This window comes from Cydia pomonella, chromosome 7, assembly GCF_033807575.1.
Source record: "Cydia pomonella isolate Wapato2018A chromosome 7, ilCydPomo1, whole genome shotgun sequence".
In the NCBI taxonomy this organism is placed as follows: Eukaryota; Metazoa; Arthropoda; class Insecta; order Lepidoptera; family Tortricidae; genus Cydia; species Cydia pomonella.
In genome coordinates this window covers 18792566-18810669 of record NC_084709.1, presented here as the reverse complement: position 1 = coordinate 18810669, position 18104 = coordinate 18792566, and the positions used below count along the sequence as shown (strand labels likewise).

At 36.2% G+C, this 18104-nt stretch overlaps 1 protein-coding gene across 1 annotated transcript in view; it reads left to right on the top strand.

The window, feature by feature from the left end:
- Positions 1 to 18104, top strand: part of LOC133520060 (uncharacterized) — a 49270-nt gene that overhangs the window by 27500 nt on the left and 3666 nt on the right. Inside the window, exons 21-29 of the mRNA XM_061854348.1 lie at positions 6208 to 6314; positions 10957 to 11158; positions 11639 to 11876; positions 12802 to 13271; positions 13921 to 14039; positions 15171 to 15286; positions 15831 to 15927; positions 16697 to 16819; positions 17035 to 17206. Coding sequence (XP_061710332.1) covers positions 6208 to 6314; positions 10957 to 11158; positions 11639 to 11876; positions 12802 to 13271; positions 13921 to 14039; positions 15171 to 15286; positions 15831 to 15927; positions 16697 to 16819; positions 17035 to 17206 — 1644 coding nt within the window. The remainder of the gene's footprint in view (positions 1 to 6207; positions 6315 to 10956; positions 11159 to 11638; positions 11877 to 12801; positions 13272 to 13920; positions 14040 to 15170; positions 15287 to 15830; positions 15928 to 16696; positions 16820 to 17034; positions 17207 to 18104) is intronic.

The following is an 18104-nucleotide window of genomic DNA, read 5'->3' as shown; positions in this document are numbered from 1 at the left end:
GTACATTTTATGTTCATTACTTATGTTTACGTTATTTTAAGAAAACACGTTGTGTTGCGCCGCAAAGTGAGTTATACTTTTATATAGCTATTGAAATGTGTTCATATTCACATTGCCGAAAGAAGCTTCATTTCACGCGTAAATACGTTTAATGCGCTGGATTGCTCATGTAAAACACTCCGAGCATCTATAAAATCTCTTTCGTCAACTAGGATATTGTAACCTATACACAAACGTAAACATCTAAAAAAATCGTTAAAAGCTTACCTATAGTCCAACACTTTGTCACTTTGGCATGCTTTTTATAGATGACTCCGACCTGGGGATAATTTCAAATCAGAATAACGAAGATATTTGAAGGAAGACATCCCAATTTATGTTCTAATATTGAAGTCAACAATAACAGCAATAAAAAATGCTTACCTAAATATATTTTTGACGCCCTGCTACCGCTGTATATCTTTGCTATCCACTTTCATAATTGAATTGAAAATAATTATTTCAGATTGACATCCATATTTGTTAATATAACTTGGGAACTAATGTTAATTTTGTATATAATATTTCAACTATATACAAGGTGTAACTAAAATTGTGGGGACCCGTTGAAGAGCATATTTGGTATTGTATTCTCACTAGGAAAAAGTAGAAGAAAAGTTTTTTTGACATCAAACCCATGAAAATCATCTGTATGGGCCTCGGCAAACATGAGCATGAGCATGCATTGCACCATGTGATGATCCCCAACAACTTTCTGAGTGCATTATTATATTGTATGCACAGGGCAATCAAAGGCTTTTTTCATGTACTTCATCCACAGGCTACTTGAGTAAAATGATTGATTAATTAGATAGTGGAATGAAAACATAAATCTACCTTTTTATTTGAGGCAATTTATTATAGTTCCTTTTTTTTTTATACGATTAGAGAAAAGGTAAACTAACTTGTGTCGTTTTCTTGGAATTTATAGAAAAACACTTTTTAAAAATTAGTTTATAATTACTTCACAAAACGAAATAATGAAACATAAAATTTTGAATTTAAGTACTTAAGCTTGAGTTATTACTATTAAAGCTTTTTTTCCACTTAACAAGTTTTGCAATGTATTTTTAATTTACAACTATTTCTTCCATCTTTGTTATGTGGCCCCTCTGAGGGTAAAAGCCTCCTCCATTCCTTTCCACCTTCCTCTGTCCTTTGCTATATGCATCCAACATTTTCCTGCTGTGGTTATTATATCATCGGCCCATCTTTTCTTTTGTCTTCCCCATTTTCTTTTGCCTGTTGGCCATTTAGTTATTTGGTAACTCCATCTCCTGTCTTCGTATCTTGACAAGTGCCCGGCCCAGTTCCACTTCTGTTTTAAACTAAATTCAAGGGCATCTGTCAATTTAGTTTTCATGCGTTTCTCGTTTTTTGTATTTTAATTGTAAAAAAAAAAAAAAAGCTTGAGTTATACAGAGTGAATAACTTCTCATTTCACTTGCAAGGAAAGCAAAAATAAATGTATAAGATTTGAAGTTGTTTTATCATATCCACAAATGAATTTCATAATTTATGATATGACATCAATATTTGAATATTTGATGCATGTCAAAATAATATAATAACTAAAACTTATTTGCTAGTGTAAATTCTGCTAGCTATGTCTATGTGCGCATGCTAGTTGGACTCTTTGGCGTAGTCTATAGGTTGCACCACCTAGTGGGTTGTCTGGCTCTGAGCAAAAGTTATGAGTGCCCACTAGCCGCCTCCTGATTAATCTTAGTCCTTATATAAGTTGTAAGTCCTGATAAATGGATGGAAAGCAGCATTACCCTATACCACAATTAACAATAAGTTATTTTTATGACTATGTAATGTAATGTAATGTAAATAGCCTTTATTATTGAAGTCTTCAGTTATCACAATTAATGTAATTAATTTTGTTTCACAACATTGACCTCAACTCGTCCTTTGACGTAGGCCTCCTCCATTTCTTTCCACTTATTTCTTTCCTTTGCTGTTTGCATCCATTTACCTCCTCCTATTCTACTCAAATCATCTGACCATCTAAACTTTTGTGGACCGCTCTTTCTTTTATTATATCTAGGGCACCACTCTACAAGGTCCTTTGTCCACTTATCTATGTTTTCTCGCATCATGTGGCCTGTCCAGCGCCACTTCTGCTGTTTTATTATTTTAGTTATTGTTTTTGTTTTTGATTTTTCCTTAATTATGGACAATTTGACTCTGTCTCTAAGTTTTATATTAAGTATGCTTCTTTCCATATGGTTTTGACACACATTAAGTTTTTGGTGCTGCTTTTTTGTTAGTCCCCAAGTTTGGCAACCATAAGTTATTATTGGTATTATACAACTATTGAAAACTTTAAATTTCTGTCCTGTAGGTATTTCTTTTGTCTTAAATACTTCTTTCAAAGACCAAAACTTTCTCCATGCATTTGTGGTTCTTTTCTCGAGTTCCTTATCCGTTTGGTCTTCAGGTGATATTATCTGCCCAAGGTATACATATTCATTGACATAGTCTATTTCCTTTCCATTCAGTATAATTTGCTTTTTAGTACTGTTCGTCATTAATTTTGTTTTTGACATATTCATAGAGAGGCCTACCAGTTTGCTTTGTGTGTCTAAATCTTCTAACATAGTTTTCAGCTCTGAAGGGTTATCTGTTACCAGTATAAGGTCATCTGCGAACCGTAGGTGATTGAGTTTTCTCCCTTTAATATTGAGTCCAAAGTTTTCCCAATTCATGCGTCTAAAAACGCTTTCAAGGACCGCAGTAAATATTTTTGGTGATAAGGGGTCACCCTGACGGACTCCCTTCTTTATAGGAAACTCTTTGCCTGTCCGCTCTAGTTTAATCCTAGCCGTGCTGTTTGAGTAAATTTCTTTTATAATTCTAACGTATTTTTCTGAGATTCCTTGTTCTCTAAGTGATTTCCATATCTCATTATGCTTGAGGGAGTCAAAAGCCTTATTGTAGTCTACAAATGCTACATAATATTTCAGTCTATATTCATGGCATTTTTCTATTATCTGTTTGATGACTAGGATATGATCTATTGTAGAAAAATTCTTTCTAAATCCGGCTTGCTCCCTTGGCTGGTTTTCTTCTAAGATTTTTGTGACACGTCCTAATAGTAATTTTGAAAAAACCTTGTATAAATTACTCATCAAGCTTATTGGTCTATAATTGTTCATTTCAGTTTTGTCTCCTTTCTTGTGTAAAAGAGTGATTGTGGTCTTGGTCCATTGTTCAGGTATAGTCTCCGTTTCCAGAATTTCATTGAAAAGGTCTGTCAGTGGGTCTAAGATGGTGTTAAGGACGACTTTTAGGAGCTCATTACTAATGTTGTCTTCTCCGGGAGATTTGGCATTCTTTTGTGTAAGAATTGCATACTCCACTTCTCTTCTTAGAAAATCCGGGATCTTGTCATATTCGTTTTTAACATTAGTTTTTGTTTTCTCTATTCTTTCTTGATTATCGTCTGATTGATTATTATCATTGCCGTCACTGTATAAATCTTTGTAAAATTTTGTCGCTATATCCATTATATCTAATCTTTTGTATATTTGCTTTTTATTTATGTTCTTAATAGACGTTATCCATGGTTTTTCTTCTCGTAGTTGTTTCATAGCTTTCTTTACTCCGCCAGTTTTTTCTATGTAGTATTGAATTTTATCTATCCTTATTTTTTGTCTATATTGTCTAATACTTTCGTTGATTCTTTTGCTAATATGTGTTATTTCTCGTCTCTTATTTTTCCTGTCCATAAATAGTAGTTGTCTTTGTTCGATAAGGTTACTTGCTTCTGGTCCTATTTTATCTTTTCTCTCAGGTTTTAGTCTGAATTGGTTATTTATATCGGTCAATCCCTGTTCCAATATGTTGTATCTATCTTGTATACTAGTCGCATGTTTAGTTCTTGTGAGTCTCTCTGATAGCGTATTTTGTAGTTCTTCGGGTATGGATTGGGGGATCATTATTTTAGTGTTGGTTATGTGTTTTCTTGATTGTTTTGGGGTTTTCGCTGTTATTTTTCCTCGTAATAATCTATGATCCGAGTTAAAATTAACATTATTAAGTGGCTCTATATCTTCAAATATTTTCCGATTGTTACTTAATATAAAATCTCTTTCGTCCTTTACTCCTAATGGTGATATCCAAGTCCATTTTTTACTAAAACGTTTTTTGAAAAATGTATTCAATATGTATAATCTATTTTCTGTTGCGAATTCTATTAATCTGTCACCATTGTCATTTCTTTTTCCTGTAGTATAGTTGCCAATATGGTTGTTATTTATTTTATCTGATCCCAAGGTACTGTTAAAATCTCCCATTAATATTTTATTTTTGTGTGTATTTTCTAAAGTATCCCTTAGGTCTTTATAGAAGGAATTTTTCGCTTTTTGCGTAGCTGTATCTGTTGGTGAATATACTTGTATTATCGACCATTTATTACAGCCTGGTATATTTATATTTAGGACTGCAATTCTCTCTGAAACACCTATAAATTCTTCAATTTCCTTTGATAGTTGCTTTTTTACTAAAAATCCAACTCCAAACATACCCTTTGTTTCACCTTTATAAAAGAATATGTATTCATTTCGGTCTATGATTTCTTCTCCTACTCTCCTTACTTCGCTTAAGCCAATTATATCGCACTTTATATTTTCTACGGATTGTTCTAACTGTATCAAAGATTCTGCTGTTCGCAGTGTTCTCACATTAAAAGTTGCTATATAGATGTTTTTATTTTTTTGTTTTTTGGATTGATTTCTTATAGGTTGTTTTTGGTTTTTATACTTTTTGTGTATGTGAGGTATTTTACTTTCTGGAGGGTTTCGGTCGCAATCCCCACGATGACCAGTCGGCTTGGGGAGTAATGTTTTGTTTTGATTGATCGCTGGGGTTGTACTATTGTTAATTTTTATTTCCCGGTTACCATAATTTACTAGTTTTTTGACTGTGCTTTAGTCTGCAAATTCTTATTGTTTGTCGTTTTTTCAAATGAGTTAATTTTAGATTGTTTAGCAGGCTGGATAATTTTTTCTTGGTCTTCGATCCCACTGGAATTGTTTGTTGGTGTAGACGGGGGTGAAGATGGTACCCTTTTCCTTTTCTCGTTATGTTCTGCCCTTTTTTCCTTAATTACAAGCTTGTCATGTTTTATTATGGCATATTTTCCTGACTCCCTTGCCTCTATCATTTTCGGTATGAGGGTCTTTCTCTCTTCAAGAACTTCTTTTGTGAAGTCTTCGGTAATTTTCACATTTTTTTGGCAAATATTTTTTATTTCTAAGAAGTTCCAGTTTTCGCCATCCTAGTGTGAGAGTTATTTTAATAGGTCTTATTTTATTCTCGATCTTTTTTCCCAATCTTTCCGCTCTACTAATTTCCCACTTATCCCATTCGGCACTGTTTAATTTATTTTCAACGTTATTTAAAGTTTCCAGAACTATTTCCATCAGCTCATTACTGTTTCTTTCTTTTTCTTCCACGCCGTGAATAATCAAGTTGTTCCGTTTCGATTCCATTTCCAAGTTTTTCATTTTAGATTTCAGCATGTTATTCTCAAGTTTCAAATTTTCGGTTTCCTGCTTAATCGGCAATAATTTTTCTTCTATTGATGACGCAATAGTTTGCTGGACCGTTTCATTTATTATATTAGTTTGTTTTTGGAATTCTTCTTTCATTTTATTCAACAATAGATTCATCTGTTCATTCATGTTCTCCATGATGCAATAACGAAATGTTTGCTTGAAATGGAATGTAATTTTTCTTGTTAGGTTGCTTGTCTTTCTGATATGTCACTTTTATTGATGTTTAGTTTTTTTTTTGTGTGACAACACTGAAAGTAAACTGTTATGTTGGCAATGGCAAGATCCAAATATCCGATTTGTGGTCTGTGATATTGATATGACATTTAACTTTGTAGGTTATGTTTGCATCGGTTTTTTCACTGATTTTTTGTTGCGAATTTTACGTAAAACGTTGGGATTTTCACTAGTATCCTTTCGTACACTTCTAATGTATAATATTATTCACAGTCCAATTGTTTTAGCTTCGTTTACACTGACTTATTAATTATTTTCCACGGAAAGCACTGACAACCATCTTTACTGTTGAAATACCGGAACCGGAAAGCCTATAATGACTTTTATGACTATAATGTGGAGAATCTCACAGGAATAATCATTTCAGACGCCAGCAGAGACGAGATGAGCCAGAGCTCCATGCAAGACGTGATCGCATCTCTCACATGCCGCACCATCAGGATAGGCTCATATAAATATACTCCAAAGGAAAAGGTAAGTAGTAAAGTTGTCTCTTAATTATGCTGCTAACTAATTTAATCTATACCAATTTGCAGTAACTGGAGCCATACTATTGATATGATTTTTATGTCTAACTTTTAAAGGCATGATGTCCTTTTTAGGGTTCCGTACCCAAAGGGCCAAACAGGACCCTATTACTAAGACTTCGCCGTCCGTCCGTCTGTCCGTCTGTCACCAAGCTGTATCTCATGAACCGTGATAGTTAGCCAGTTGAAATTTCTACAGATTATGTATTTCTGTTGCTGCTGAATAAAATAAATATTTAACCCTTAAATGCATGATTTTTTTCTATCATTCCTAAAAATCAATTTGGATATCTAATGGCGTAATAAACACGAGAAAAATATATAAAAAAATCTATGGATCTTTTTGGGTGAAATTTGTACTACTAATCAAAATGTCGATACAGCTTACATTATGCATTCCCCGCAAAACTAAATAACCCTGTACACGGCCTATGACAGATATGAAATCCAAAATGTTTGTAGGTATGAATCAAACATTTTCGGAAATATATGCTTGTAATACACGTTATTAACATAGCCGTTTCCCTCAGAGCATCGAAGGTCCAATAGTTGTATCTCAACACCACATTTAGCATTGATTTTTAGCTAAGTTATTATATACGACGAAATCAGTGACAGGTTGCGAGCCCATGGCCTACATAGTTTCCGAAATTACCCTTTCCCTCGATAGACTACTATCTGCACGGGAGGATATGCAGCTGGCACATTCTATGTTTTCCCTTCGCTCCCTGAATAGCATGGGTGTCCATGTAATTACACTCTAAGATGACTAGGGGCTCTTTTTTTGTGGCTGTGGGCTTTATTTTGTGTAGTTACAGTCTTATGCGGAGAGATATCTAATTCACCTGTATGACTTTCCAAAAAGTCCATGTAAAAGTATACACCAAAATCCCGTTATCGAAGAAAAAGGGTAACACCCTAGTAAAAACACAACACACTCTAGTAACGAAACACATGGCCATTTTGTTAATTAATTTATATTTCTATTAAAAATGATAATCTACAAAGCCGTTTTTTCTTTTATTATAACACAGAGACACCCTACATTTCTGACAAGTAGTTTTGAGTGACGCCTAAGCATCCTAGCATTTTACATCTTTTACTTATTTCGCCAAAAGATGGCCAATGGCCAACTTGTTCGAGTCGCACATCTTTCGATGGTGCCACTTGCAGTTTTCGTGTCTTTGTCTAGCTGATTTTGTACAGTACTGGTCCCCGGTCTGCCTCTTTGTCGGTCATGTTTCTTACCGAGTTCACATACACTCGCGATCAAAAAAATCGACTCAAGAAACATTTTTTACTTTTGGTCGTTTTTCCGGAAATCGGGAAATATTTTAGTAAAACTTTGAATGCAATTTTATTACGAATTTATTCAGCTACAAAAAACAGTAAAAGACAACGATCTCGCTTGCGTAGTATTTAGGTTATTGCAATTTGTGTACAAAATGGCATTTTGCATGGTTATGATACGCACGAGTTGTGCCCCCCTGAGACGAATAAAAACCGGTGTAACCGGTTATTTCTTATCAGTCGCTTATCAGAAGTTGACCAGTGCACATCTCCTCGCAATCTTTCACCGGAATCACCTTGGAAAAATGGATACCACCGAAGCTGAAGCCGCCGAAGTCGTCGCCTTGGTGAATCAAGGATTCTCGCAGCGTTCTGTTGCCGAGCAGCTGAATTTAAGCCAGTCTGCTGTCTCCAGAGTTTACCGTCGGTTTCGTCGATTTGGAATCTTGAAACGGAAACAAGGATCTGGCCGTCAGCGGTGCACAACGGAGAGGGAAGACCGCTTCATCGTCACCTCCAGTCTTCGTAATCGTCACCGTACCGCTGTTTCCATCCAGCGAGACCTGATGCGGAACCGGGTTGTGCCTGTTAGCACTCCAACAGTTCGGCGAAGACTCAAGGAAGCGAACCTTACCCCAAAAAGACCTGCTACTGGGCCCAAACTGACTCAGAGACATCGGGACGCTCGGAAGGAATTCGTGGCGACCTACGAAAATTGGACTTACGACCAATGGAGCCGCGTACTCTTCAGTGATGAGTGCAGAGTGTGTCTCCATGGCAGCGACAGAAGAGGACGGGTGTACCGAAGACCTGGAGAGAGGTTCGCCCAGTGTTGCTTCGCTGAGACAGTCGCCTACGGTGGTGGATCCGTTATGATGTGGGCGGGGATTTCCATGGAGGGGCGGACCGAGCTGGTTTTTGTTGATGGCGGGGGTAGAGGCGGCGGTTTGAATGCAGACAGGTACATCACCGACATCCTGCAAGACCATGTCGTCCCCTACGCCGGGTTTTTTGACGAGGGGTTCCATTTAATGCAAGACAATGCCCCTTGTCATACCGCCCGCGTCACAAAGGAGTACCTTGACGCAGTTGGCATCCCGACTCTGAAGTGGCCACCTCTGAGTCCCGATTTAAATCCTATCGAGCACATGTGGGATTACCTGAAACGCAAGGTTCGAGCTCGCGATCCCGCTCCGGAGACAATTTTGGCCCTTAAAGAAGCTTTGGTCGAAGAGTGGGAAGCATGCCCCCAGGATACGATCAGGAAGCTGATCAGGTCAATGAAGAGACGCATGGCATGTGTAAAAAAGGTTTTTGGTGGTAACACCAGGTATTGAAGATAAAAATAAATTGTTATTTGTCCATGAAAATGTTTTTTCTTTCGTTGTTAAGGTGATTTTTGTACCCAAATTTTACACCTCTTTGGTATGATCGCTTGTTTTTCATGAACTGAAATTTTTCGCCTGAAAAACATGCTCGTATTGAAAGCTTACACTGTAAGCTCTAAAATGGTACAGTTGCTTTTTTGATCTCATGATTGGTTCCGGAGATATTAAACGATGAAATCAAAAATTAGTTTGAGTCGATTTTTTTGATCGCGAGTGTAGTCTCGGAAACTTCTAGCCGAAACATAGCAAGAGTGCATACTTTTTCGTTAGTTTTTTGTGACATGACTTCTTTATACAAAATCCACGAGTTTATCATTGCTAAATCAATAAAGTGGTGAAACAATCTCATATACCAAGTGTTCTACTTTTAATTTGGATGTGATACCGTCCTATGTAGCTGCCGAAGAGGTCTACTCCGCCTATGTGGGTGTTTTAATATATTGCTTTAGTGATTTATCAAATCGATTAACCTTTTGACCGCCAAAGACGTCATATGACGCGCGCGGCTACAGCCCAATATCAACCTTCATGCGTACCGACAAGGTTCACGATTACTCGCCGCGTACGATACGCGTGGCGTTCAAAAGGTTAAGTTTTGTAAGGGGTTGAACTCCCACATATTAATTCTCCAAAATTCCTTCCTTTCGTTGTTTATCTAATGAATAAAAAATATGAAATAGAATAACCTACTAATATCATTGAAATCATGTACGAGTGAAATTATTTAGCAAAACAATTTCGATTCTGCTCAGTGCTCATAGAAATGAAAAAGTGCTGGGAGTGCATAATGTAAGCTAGATCGTACATGATCAAATATGCAAATTTAATATTGTTTACTTTTAGACTGAGAACTTTATTAAATTAAGTAAACGTAACATCGTTATGATATGAGTTACAAAATTATAATAATAAATAATTAGTTACTTAGTTCAAAACCGCCAAACATCTCAACAACGAAAATCTTAAATATTTAACTTATTCTAAATTGACGCCATCTTGCTTATAAACACTTATAACTTTTTTTAAATACAGTTTTGCCAACAAATCAGTAGTAAATGTGAAAATACGTTAGTCTTCCTTGCACAATCACTCTTAAGAACATAATAAATATATCTAGTTTTCAAACACTAAATATGTTTTAGTAATGTACGATGCATCCTTACACCATGCATTTAAGGGTTAAGGGGGCTCCCATACAACAAACATATTTTTTGCCGTTTTTATTATAAAGCAATTAAGCTTTGAAATAAGAACATCATGCCTTAGTAGTATATCATAAATGCCTTTTATATGGTCAACTTTTTCGAATTAAATCATGATTTTATGGAGGCTGAAAGCTTTACCCAACATAAGGTTGCCACTTTATATTCATGTCCTAAATTTAGATTAAGTCTCTGGTAATTAAATAATCACATTTCTTTTTAAAATTATAGTAGTTATAGAAAAATAATGATCAGCTTACACCAGGGTTTTGGGTGCCGGCATAGAGAAATAAGTAAGCTCACTCCATTTATGTGTTTTCTTACTTAATAATAACAAGTTGTATGGGAGGTATGGTAAAACGTAGTATTAATAAGATAAATCCTCGCTTAAAATTTAATACTTAAATCTTATTACAAATGGGTTATTATATTTGTGTGGAGTGAGCACTCCAAGCCTACTTATTTGTGCCTATACTGCCTATATGTTCTATGGTGCCGAGACTGCCGGGAATGTTGTACACATCGTACACTTGCCAAAAAATTGGTGAAAACAGAAACTATTTTAAAATTTCTAAACATTTGGAGAAAATATAAAGTATACATTTAAAAGATAACTGATAAATTGGTATATTTTTGTGTTAAAAATAAATGTTCCATATTTCGTCTACGGATGCTTATCAGTTGTAGTACATTTTTATGTTGTTTTCAGGTCACTATCTCATCCAAAGGAGTTAAAATTGTTGCTCCCTCACTTCAAGATGAATCCCGAGATGTGGCACTTCAAATTCAGCTGAAAGATGTTGTGAGATTATTAGCACATTTCTCTAAAGGTGTCCCTGTCATTTTCTTATATACTGTTAACAAGTGTGGGATTAATATAAGAAAAGCTCTTGACATGGTGGATGAATCAGGTACGTATTTAAGTAATATTTTTCTTAAATCTTATGTTTCATATCACTTTTTGTAAATATTGCATAATGTATTAATGGTAAGTTTTGTTTTATCCTTACATTTGAAGTTGCTTTTCTGAATTTCAGTTTTATTTTAGAAGTAGTTTTGATTTACACTATCAATGGGACGTTTATATTTTCGATACACACGGTTATTGTAACTGTACTTGCTACAAGACTAACTGGCTACTGAGATCATAATGATATCTCCCTTACCCTTGTTAAGACCAACCAAGAGTGAAAGAGATGGCATTATGACCTTACTCGCCACTTAGTTTTGCGGCAAGTATAGTGCTCAACATGTCAATGCTCATTAGATGACATCATGCTGTCACCTCTATGGACAATGACTTAAGTTTAAGATGAAATGTACTGGGACAGTGACGAGGACTCGGATGATTACCCCAAGAGTGTCAAATAATGAAGTATATCTGTCAACAGGTCCTTATTATAATCCAATGTCAAAAATTGATCCACAACGAAGAATAACATTATTGCCGGACTGTATATCAGATGAAGCAAAGGCAGCATTTAAAATACTGTTCGGCAAAACTATGGACGAACTGAATGGTCGAGAGGCTAATGACATTTTGGTCAGAACGTGTACGAAAGAAGGCAACAGCGTTGCGAAGATGGCTACGCGGTCGTCGAGTGCTTCCAGTACTAGTGGAGCTAAAAGGTAACTTTAACACATTAGCTAATGAAGTAGAACCACTTGATAAGAACACATTAATAAGAGGAAAGGGGCGAAGTCACGTGACCGTTTCTCCTCACAAAACTAGTCCACATTTTCATCTCTGGACATCGATATTATGGAAAATATTTTAACGCATTATGATATATATTAATTAAAAATTTAAAAAAATCAAACAGGGCCATAGCTGTGGTTGACATATACTGTGAAACTCGATACATATAGCGACACTCAAGGGACCGGGCGTTTTTTGACGGTATAGAAAGTTCTCGCTACATAGAGAGAAATTAATACTAAAGTAAACCAACTATAGCCAACAAATGTCGATCTTATAGGGAGTGAATCCAGAGAGCAAAATGGCTGACTATTTGCATGGAAAGGCGATTTCACGCGGTCGTCCACTTTTCGTCTTAACACAAAAGTTAGAGTAGGACCAAACTAACTCCACACGGCATTTTCTACGACAAAGTTAGAAATGTCGTCATTAGTGTCAGATCTCTATGAAAATGTGACATTTATAATGGCACTCCTTTACTTTATTCAAGTCCGTGCAATGTTCAGTTAGACAGACTCGAGTCAAGAAAATCAAGTTTGAAAAAACTTTGGCGAACTTGATTTTAGAAAACGGACAGGCTATAAACAGAAGCCCTTATTGCAACGATACGATTATTCCTACATTACACAAATGTGACAGACATTTTCAATAAAAGCGTTTTATGCATGCGTTTTGAGTCTATTGATTCACCAACTGATAAATTATTGTTTGTGAGACGGGCAGCTCTTTTTTCCTACTAACTTTTTGTCAGTTTAAAAATGGGAACAAAATAATTTTGATGTGCTCAGCAAACTATTTACAGAACACTTAAAATAAATAAAAAAACTATGTCATTATAATCTTATTTTCTTTCAGCTCTGGCCCTACAGATATAAGACAAATATTAATTTATCCACCTGGGAAAGGTGGTATACCTATCAATACAGAAGACTATATGTGCCTAGCCCAAGACCAATTCTTAAATGACGTGATAATAGACTTCTATTTAAAATATTTAGTTCATGATGTCCTCACACAAACTCAGAGAGAAAAGACTCATATATTTAGTACTTTCTTTTACAAAAGACTAACCACAAAACCAAGTAAAGTTAACAAAAGTTCGAACCCCCACGAGTGGGACAACAGTCTGACACCGGCGCAAAAGAGACACGCGCGAGTTAAGACGTGGACTAAAAACGTCAATATATTTGATAAAGACTTCATCGTAGTTCCTATTAATGAGAATTGTCATTGGTTTGTGGCTATAATATGTTTTCCAACCATTGAGGGGTGCCGGAGTATGATAGACAACCGAACAGTTACACCACAGGAGATTAAAAAAAGAGGTAAGATTATACAATAGTTTTAAATTTCCATTTCCACAATAGATTACAAGGAATTGAAAAATATTGGGCTTGACTATAGTTTGAATAATTTAATGAGTAACTAATGTTTACAGCAGTTAATAGTTGAATTATTTTACAAGCTTTTATTTTACTTGGAATGTTTGCGACGTAACACCAGTGACCGACAGGTAACCGGTTAACCAACACTTCTATTTTTATCTAAGGAAATAAGGGTAGGAATAGGAAGCCGATTTCTTAATATGGCAACACTTGCAGTAACTGTACAGCGTTGCCGTGTTGGGTGATCGGTTTCCTACCCTTATTTTCGTGAATGAAATTAGAAGTGTCGGTTAACTGGTGGTTCCCTGTCAGTCACTGGTGCCACTACATTATGTATGTATGTTCGAGTCAAATCTTCCAAGCTAAATAAAAGCCATTTCCTATTATTTGATTAAGCTATGTAAGTTGGGTGACAAAGGAACTGATCTGATAATGGACACGGGGACATAAGAACTCTGTGATAAATGATAGCTAATTGTGTTGGAGTTTGTTAGCATTGTATTGATGAGTACAGTCGGAGATAAAAGCATGTATTAAAAATTAGTTATTATATAAAAAAACTTATTACTAATATATGATTTGTTTTTAGAACGGCGGTCGTCTATGCAGATAGGCAACACCACGATAACGCCGCTGACTAAACAAGAGCAGCTTACATTAAGTTGTGACTCGGACAATCTCAGCGAGCGCGACGAGGCTGAAGCAGAGGTAAGGACATTCCTAAACGTCTACAAAGGCTGCCCAGTGGTATCCTTCCCCCAGGAAGTGCCTTCCTTCTTAACATTATACAAATCAGCTTCATGTAGCCAAGTCCTCAACCAGTCCGTAGCTGACCATAATAACCTCTTACCGACCACCGCAGTCAAAAGATTTAGCCAAACTGAAGTTAAATAGTTATTTGTTTTACAAGGGGGCAAAGTTGTTGTTTAACCGCTCATGCTAATATTGATACCCGAACAAGTGAAAGATTCCAAAATGGAACCATGAGCGTAGAGAGTGGTTCGAAAAATGGAATCTTGAGCGTCGCGTGGGTTTCAAGACATGAGTGGTTAAACAAATTTTAACCCCGAGTGAAACACAAAATTTTTCACCAAACTAACCTGAACAAAATATGAACTGTAAGATATCAAACACAATCAAATCCAAATGAACCTCATTAAGAGCCTCCGCTAGCTGACGCGGATTATCCGGAACGGACGCCCCGTCTAATAATATAATTGTATGAACAGCGCTAACTGGCGACCGGTTGACGACCGGTTTGGCCTAGTGGGTAGTGACCCTGCCTACGAAGCTGATGGTCCCGGGTTCAAATCCTGGTAAGGGCATTTATTCGTGTGATGAGCATGGATATTTGTTCCTGAGTCATGGGTGTTTTCTATGTATTTAAGTATTTATAAATATTTATATATTATATATATCGTTGTCTAAGTACCCTCAACACAAGCCTTATTGAGCTTACTGTGGGACTTAGTCAATTTGTGTAATAATGTCCCATAATATTTATTTATTTATTTATTTTTAACTGGCGCGGGCGCGTGCGACGGATTTGGCCTGTTGGCGCACGTAAAGCTGGCCATACACACTCTGGTATGCCTGCGCAGTTTTGCCTGTACAGTTTAACTGCACAGGTAAAGCTGTATAGAAAACTGCTCAGGCGAATGCCACACACACTCCGTTTTACCTGCGCAGGCATACCCTAGTGTGTATGGCCAGCTTTATAGTCAATTCTACCAGATGGATAAAATGCAACTTTCTCATCAGTTTATGAACAATCAAGAGAGCCTTTACCAGCTGGAGTGTTCAAAGTTAAAATTAATAAAATACTTTTCTTTTAAACAGGAGAGTGACTTGGACATGCAATGCGATTCCGACGAGGAGGAGGCCGAGGCGGCCGCGGCCGCGCCCGAGAAGAAGGTGGAGGCGCCGCCGGCCTCCAACACGGAACCTATTAAGCAGTAAGTTCCTGTTGCTACATTGCATTCTTTGTAACTTGTAAACAAATCACCGTGTATGTTTATGATGACCAATTTTTTGTTTCGCGGGGCAAAATGATTGTGTTTGTACACGTATAGTGAACCCGTTAGCCATCTATAGTACGATGAATATTATAGACAAATCACCCCCCATACCTATTTTTGTCAATCATTTTAAAAATGCACCCCTTCAAAGTTTTATGGCGCCAAACACGACTGCACTTGGTTAATGTACCATACCATCATTCGATATCTTATGAATTAGGGCATGAATTTCAAGTATAAACGTCACAGAGAATTTTCCAGAATTACTCTAGAATTAATAACAAAGAGAAAAATTGACATAATTTTTTTCCGTCCCGCAGCTGAGTTTAGTGATGATTTTGAAAGATAGTATATTATATTGTAAACTTACAATAGTTGTTAAGTTCAAGACACAATACTTCAACAATATACAATTTTACTGCTTGTTTTCCTTTTGATCATATGTTACAGTGCAAATACTTTACAAGTACATTTTTTACAGACCCTGTATACTAATCTTCGATTCTCTTGCCGGAGCGTCCAGGTCAAGAGTGGTGGCTACTTTGCGAGATTACTTGACCTGTGAATATCAAGCCAAGGTAAAACTGTTTATTATTTCAGATCCTTTTGCTTCAGCAAGACTAGGACATAAAAGAAACGAATGGGTTATAAATTTCAATGTTTGGATTATTTTGGGGTTGTGATCCCGAATGTCAAAAATGTGTTAAGATAGTCATAATAAACAAATATTCCCATGGGACTAACCACAAAATCGCGAAAACAAATCTAATGTACACCCTTGAGGGCTCAAAGTAAACGAAATGTATGGGACCAGGAGTATATTTTTTTTACGATTTTCATATTGGTCCCATAGGAAACCTTGTTCAGTATGACCATCTCAATACATTTTGGACATTGGGGATCACAACCCCGAAATCACCCAGTATAATTCGTGTCATCCATGATGACGTGCAGATTTGTCAATTCTAACCTTTAATAACATGACAATACGAGTCAAGGCACGCGTCTTCGTAGATGACACGATCTATAACATATCGTCGCTATACTTACTCAAACTCGCATCTGATATACGTATCTAAATATATAGATACGAGGTTGAGTAAGTATAGCGACGATATGTACATGTTACATGCTGTTGCATAACATTATGGAACTTGCACATTGCACAATGATTTATTTGGTTTAAGAAAATAAGTTTGTCAGCAGGCTGCTTGGCACAGTAGTGTCAGTTTGTTGAATCCTCTTATTAACTTAAGCATTCATTAATAGTTTTGTACATTAACGACAAATATCAATTTTATTAAACATACATACCTAGTATTTGAAAAATCGTTATTTATGTTACAGCTCTCGGCTACGAAAGTGTTTAACAAAGATAACATCAAAGGAAGCTGCCCCAAAATCCCGCAACAAAACAATTTTACCGATTGCGGGCTTTATCTGCTGCAATACGTGGAACAGTTCTTCAAGGTAAATTATTTGGTAGTGCTTCAAGATGAGTCACATTTATAGTTATTTTTACTCCTCTTTTACCACAATGGACGTAAAATGAACATGGCCAACAAAAAAAAAACTTATAACACTCATTCTTATGCCGATATTTTTGATTGACATAGACTACGACGCTGTATGAAACCTGTCGTTTCTTCATTTTGATGACATTTTATTAACTAAATTATTTTCAGGATCCAGTTAAAGACTACGCGCTGCCGATCAAACAGTTGGCAAATTGGTTCGACGAAATCGTAGTGACGCGGAAGCGAGAAGAAATATCCATGTTGCTGAAGGCGCTCATGAACCGCTACAATCCGGACTCGCATTTAACGCTGCCCGACATTGCGTTCCCAACTCTCAACGGTACGTGCATATTTAAATATTTAGGGACAATCTTACACAGATCGACCTAGCCCCAAACTAAGCAAAGCTTGTACTATAGGTACTAGGCGACGATATACATACGTATAAATAAATACTTATATACATAGAAAACGGCCATGTCTCAGGAACAAATATCGGTATTAATCACACAAATAAATGCCCTTACTGGGATTCAAACCCGGGACCATCGGCTTCAAAGGCAGGGTCACTAACTACTAGGCCAGACCGGTCGTCAAATATTTATCTCTATTTTTCTATTAGGATGAAACCTTACCTATCCAGAGTAAGTAAAAGCTAACTAATATTAGTGTGATAAATAAATCATTTTCACCTAAAAGCAGAGTTATTAGTTGTAGAAGAATTGCTTTGAATTTACCATTGAAGATACGGCCCCGTGGCTCTATAATTGTTGCTAATACTTAGTCGGTCCATAAGTTCTGTCACAAAGGTTTTGGCTGATAAAATGGTTTATTAAAATAATGTAGCCATGACTTGGAAACTTGTTTAATACTCATCAAAACGTAATATAATTAATTTAAAATTTAGATCGCGACTTTGTTTAATTCTTGGTTATATTGTTCTTGTCGTTAGACGCGAACACGCGGCAGGATTGTGAAAAATTATCCTTCACAAAAGGGAGTAAAATTGTTATCTCATTAATAAAATATTTATAATTGTTTATTTGTATGTACCTACTTTATTAGAACATAATTTTATCACCAGCATTTAGTTCTCCGACAAGTCTCATCTTCAGCTAATACCCTTCAAACTTAGGGTACTTTCTCAGTATCATGCTTTTGACAGGAATCTAACAAGTAGGATTGGTATAACATGTACAATAGCAAATTTGGCATGAATTTACCTATAAGTACAGTAA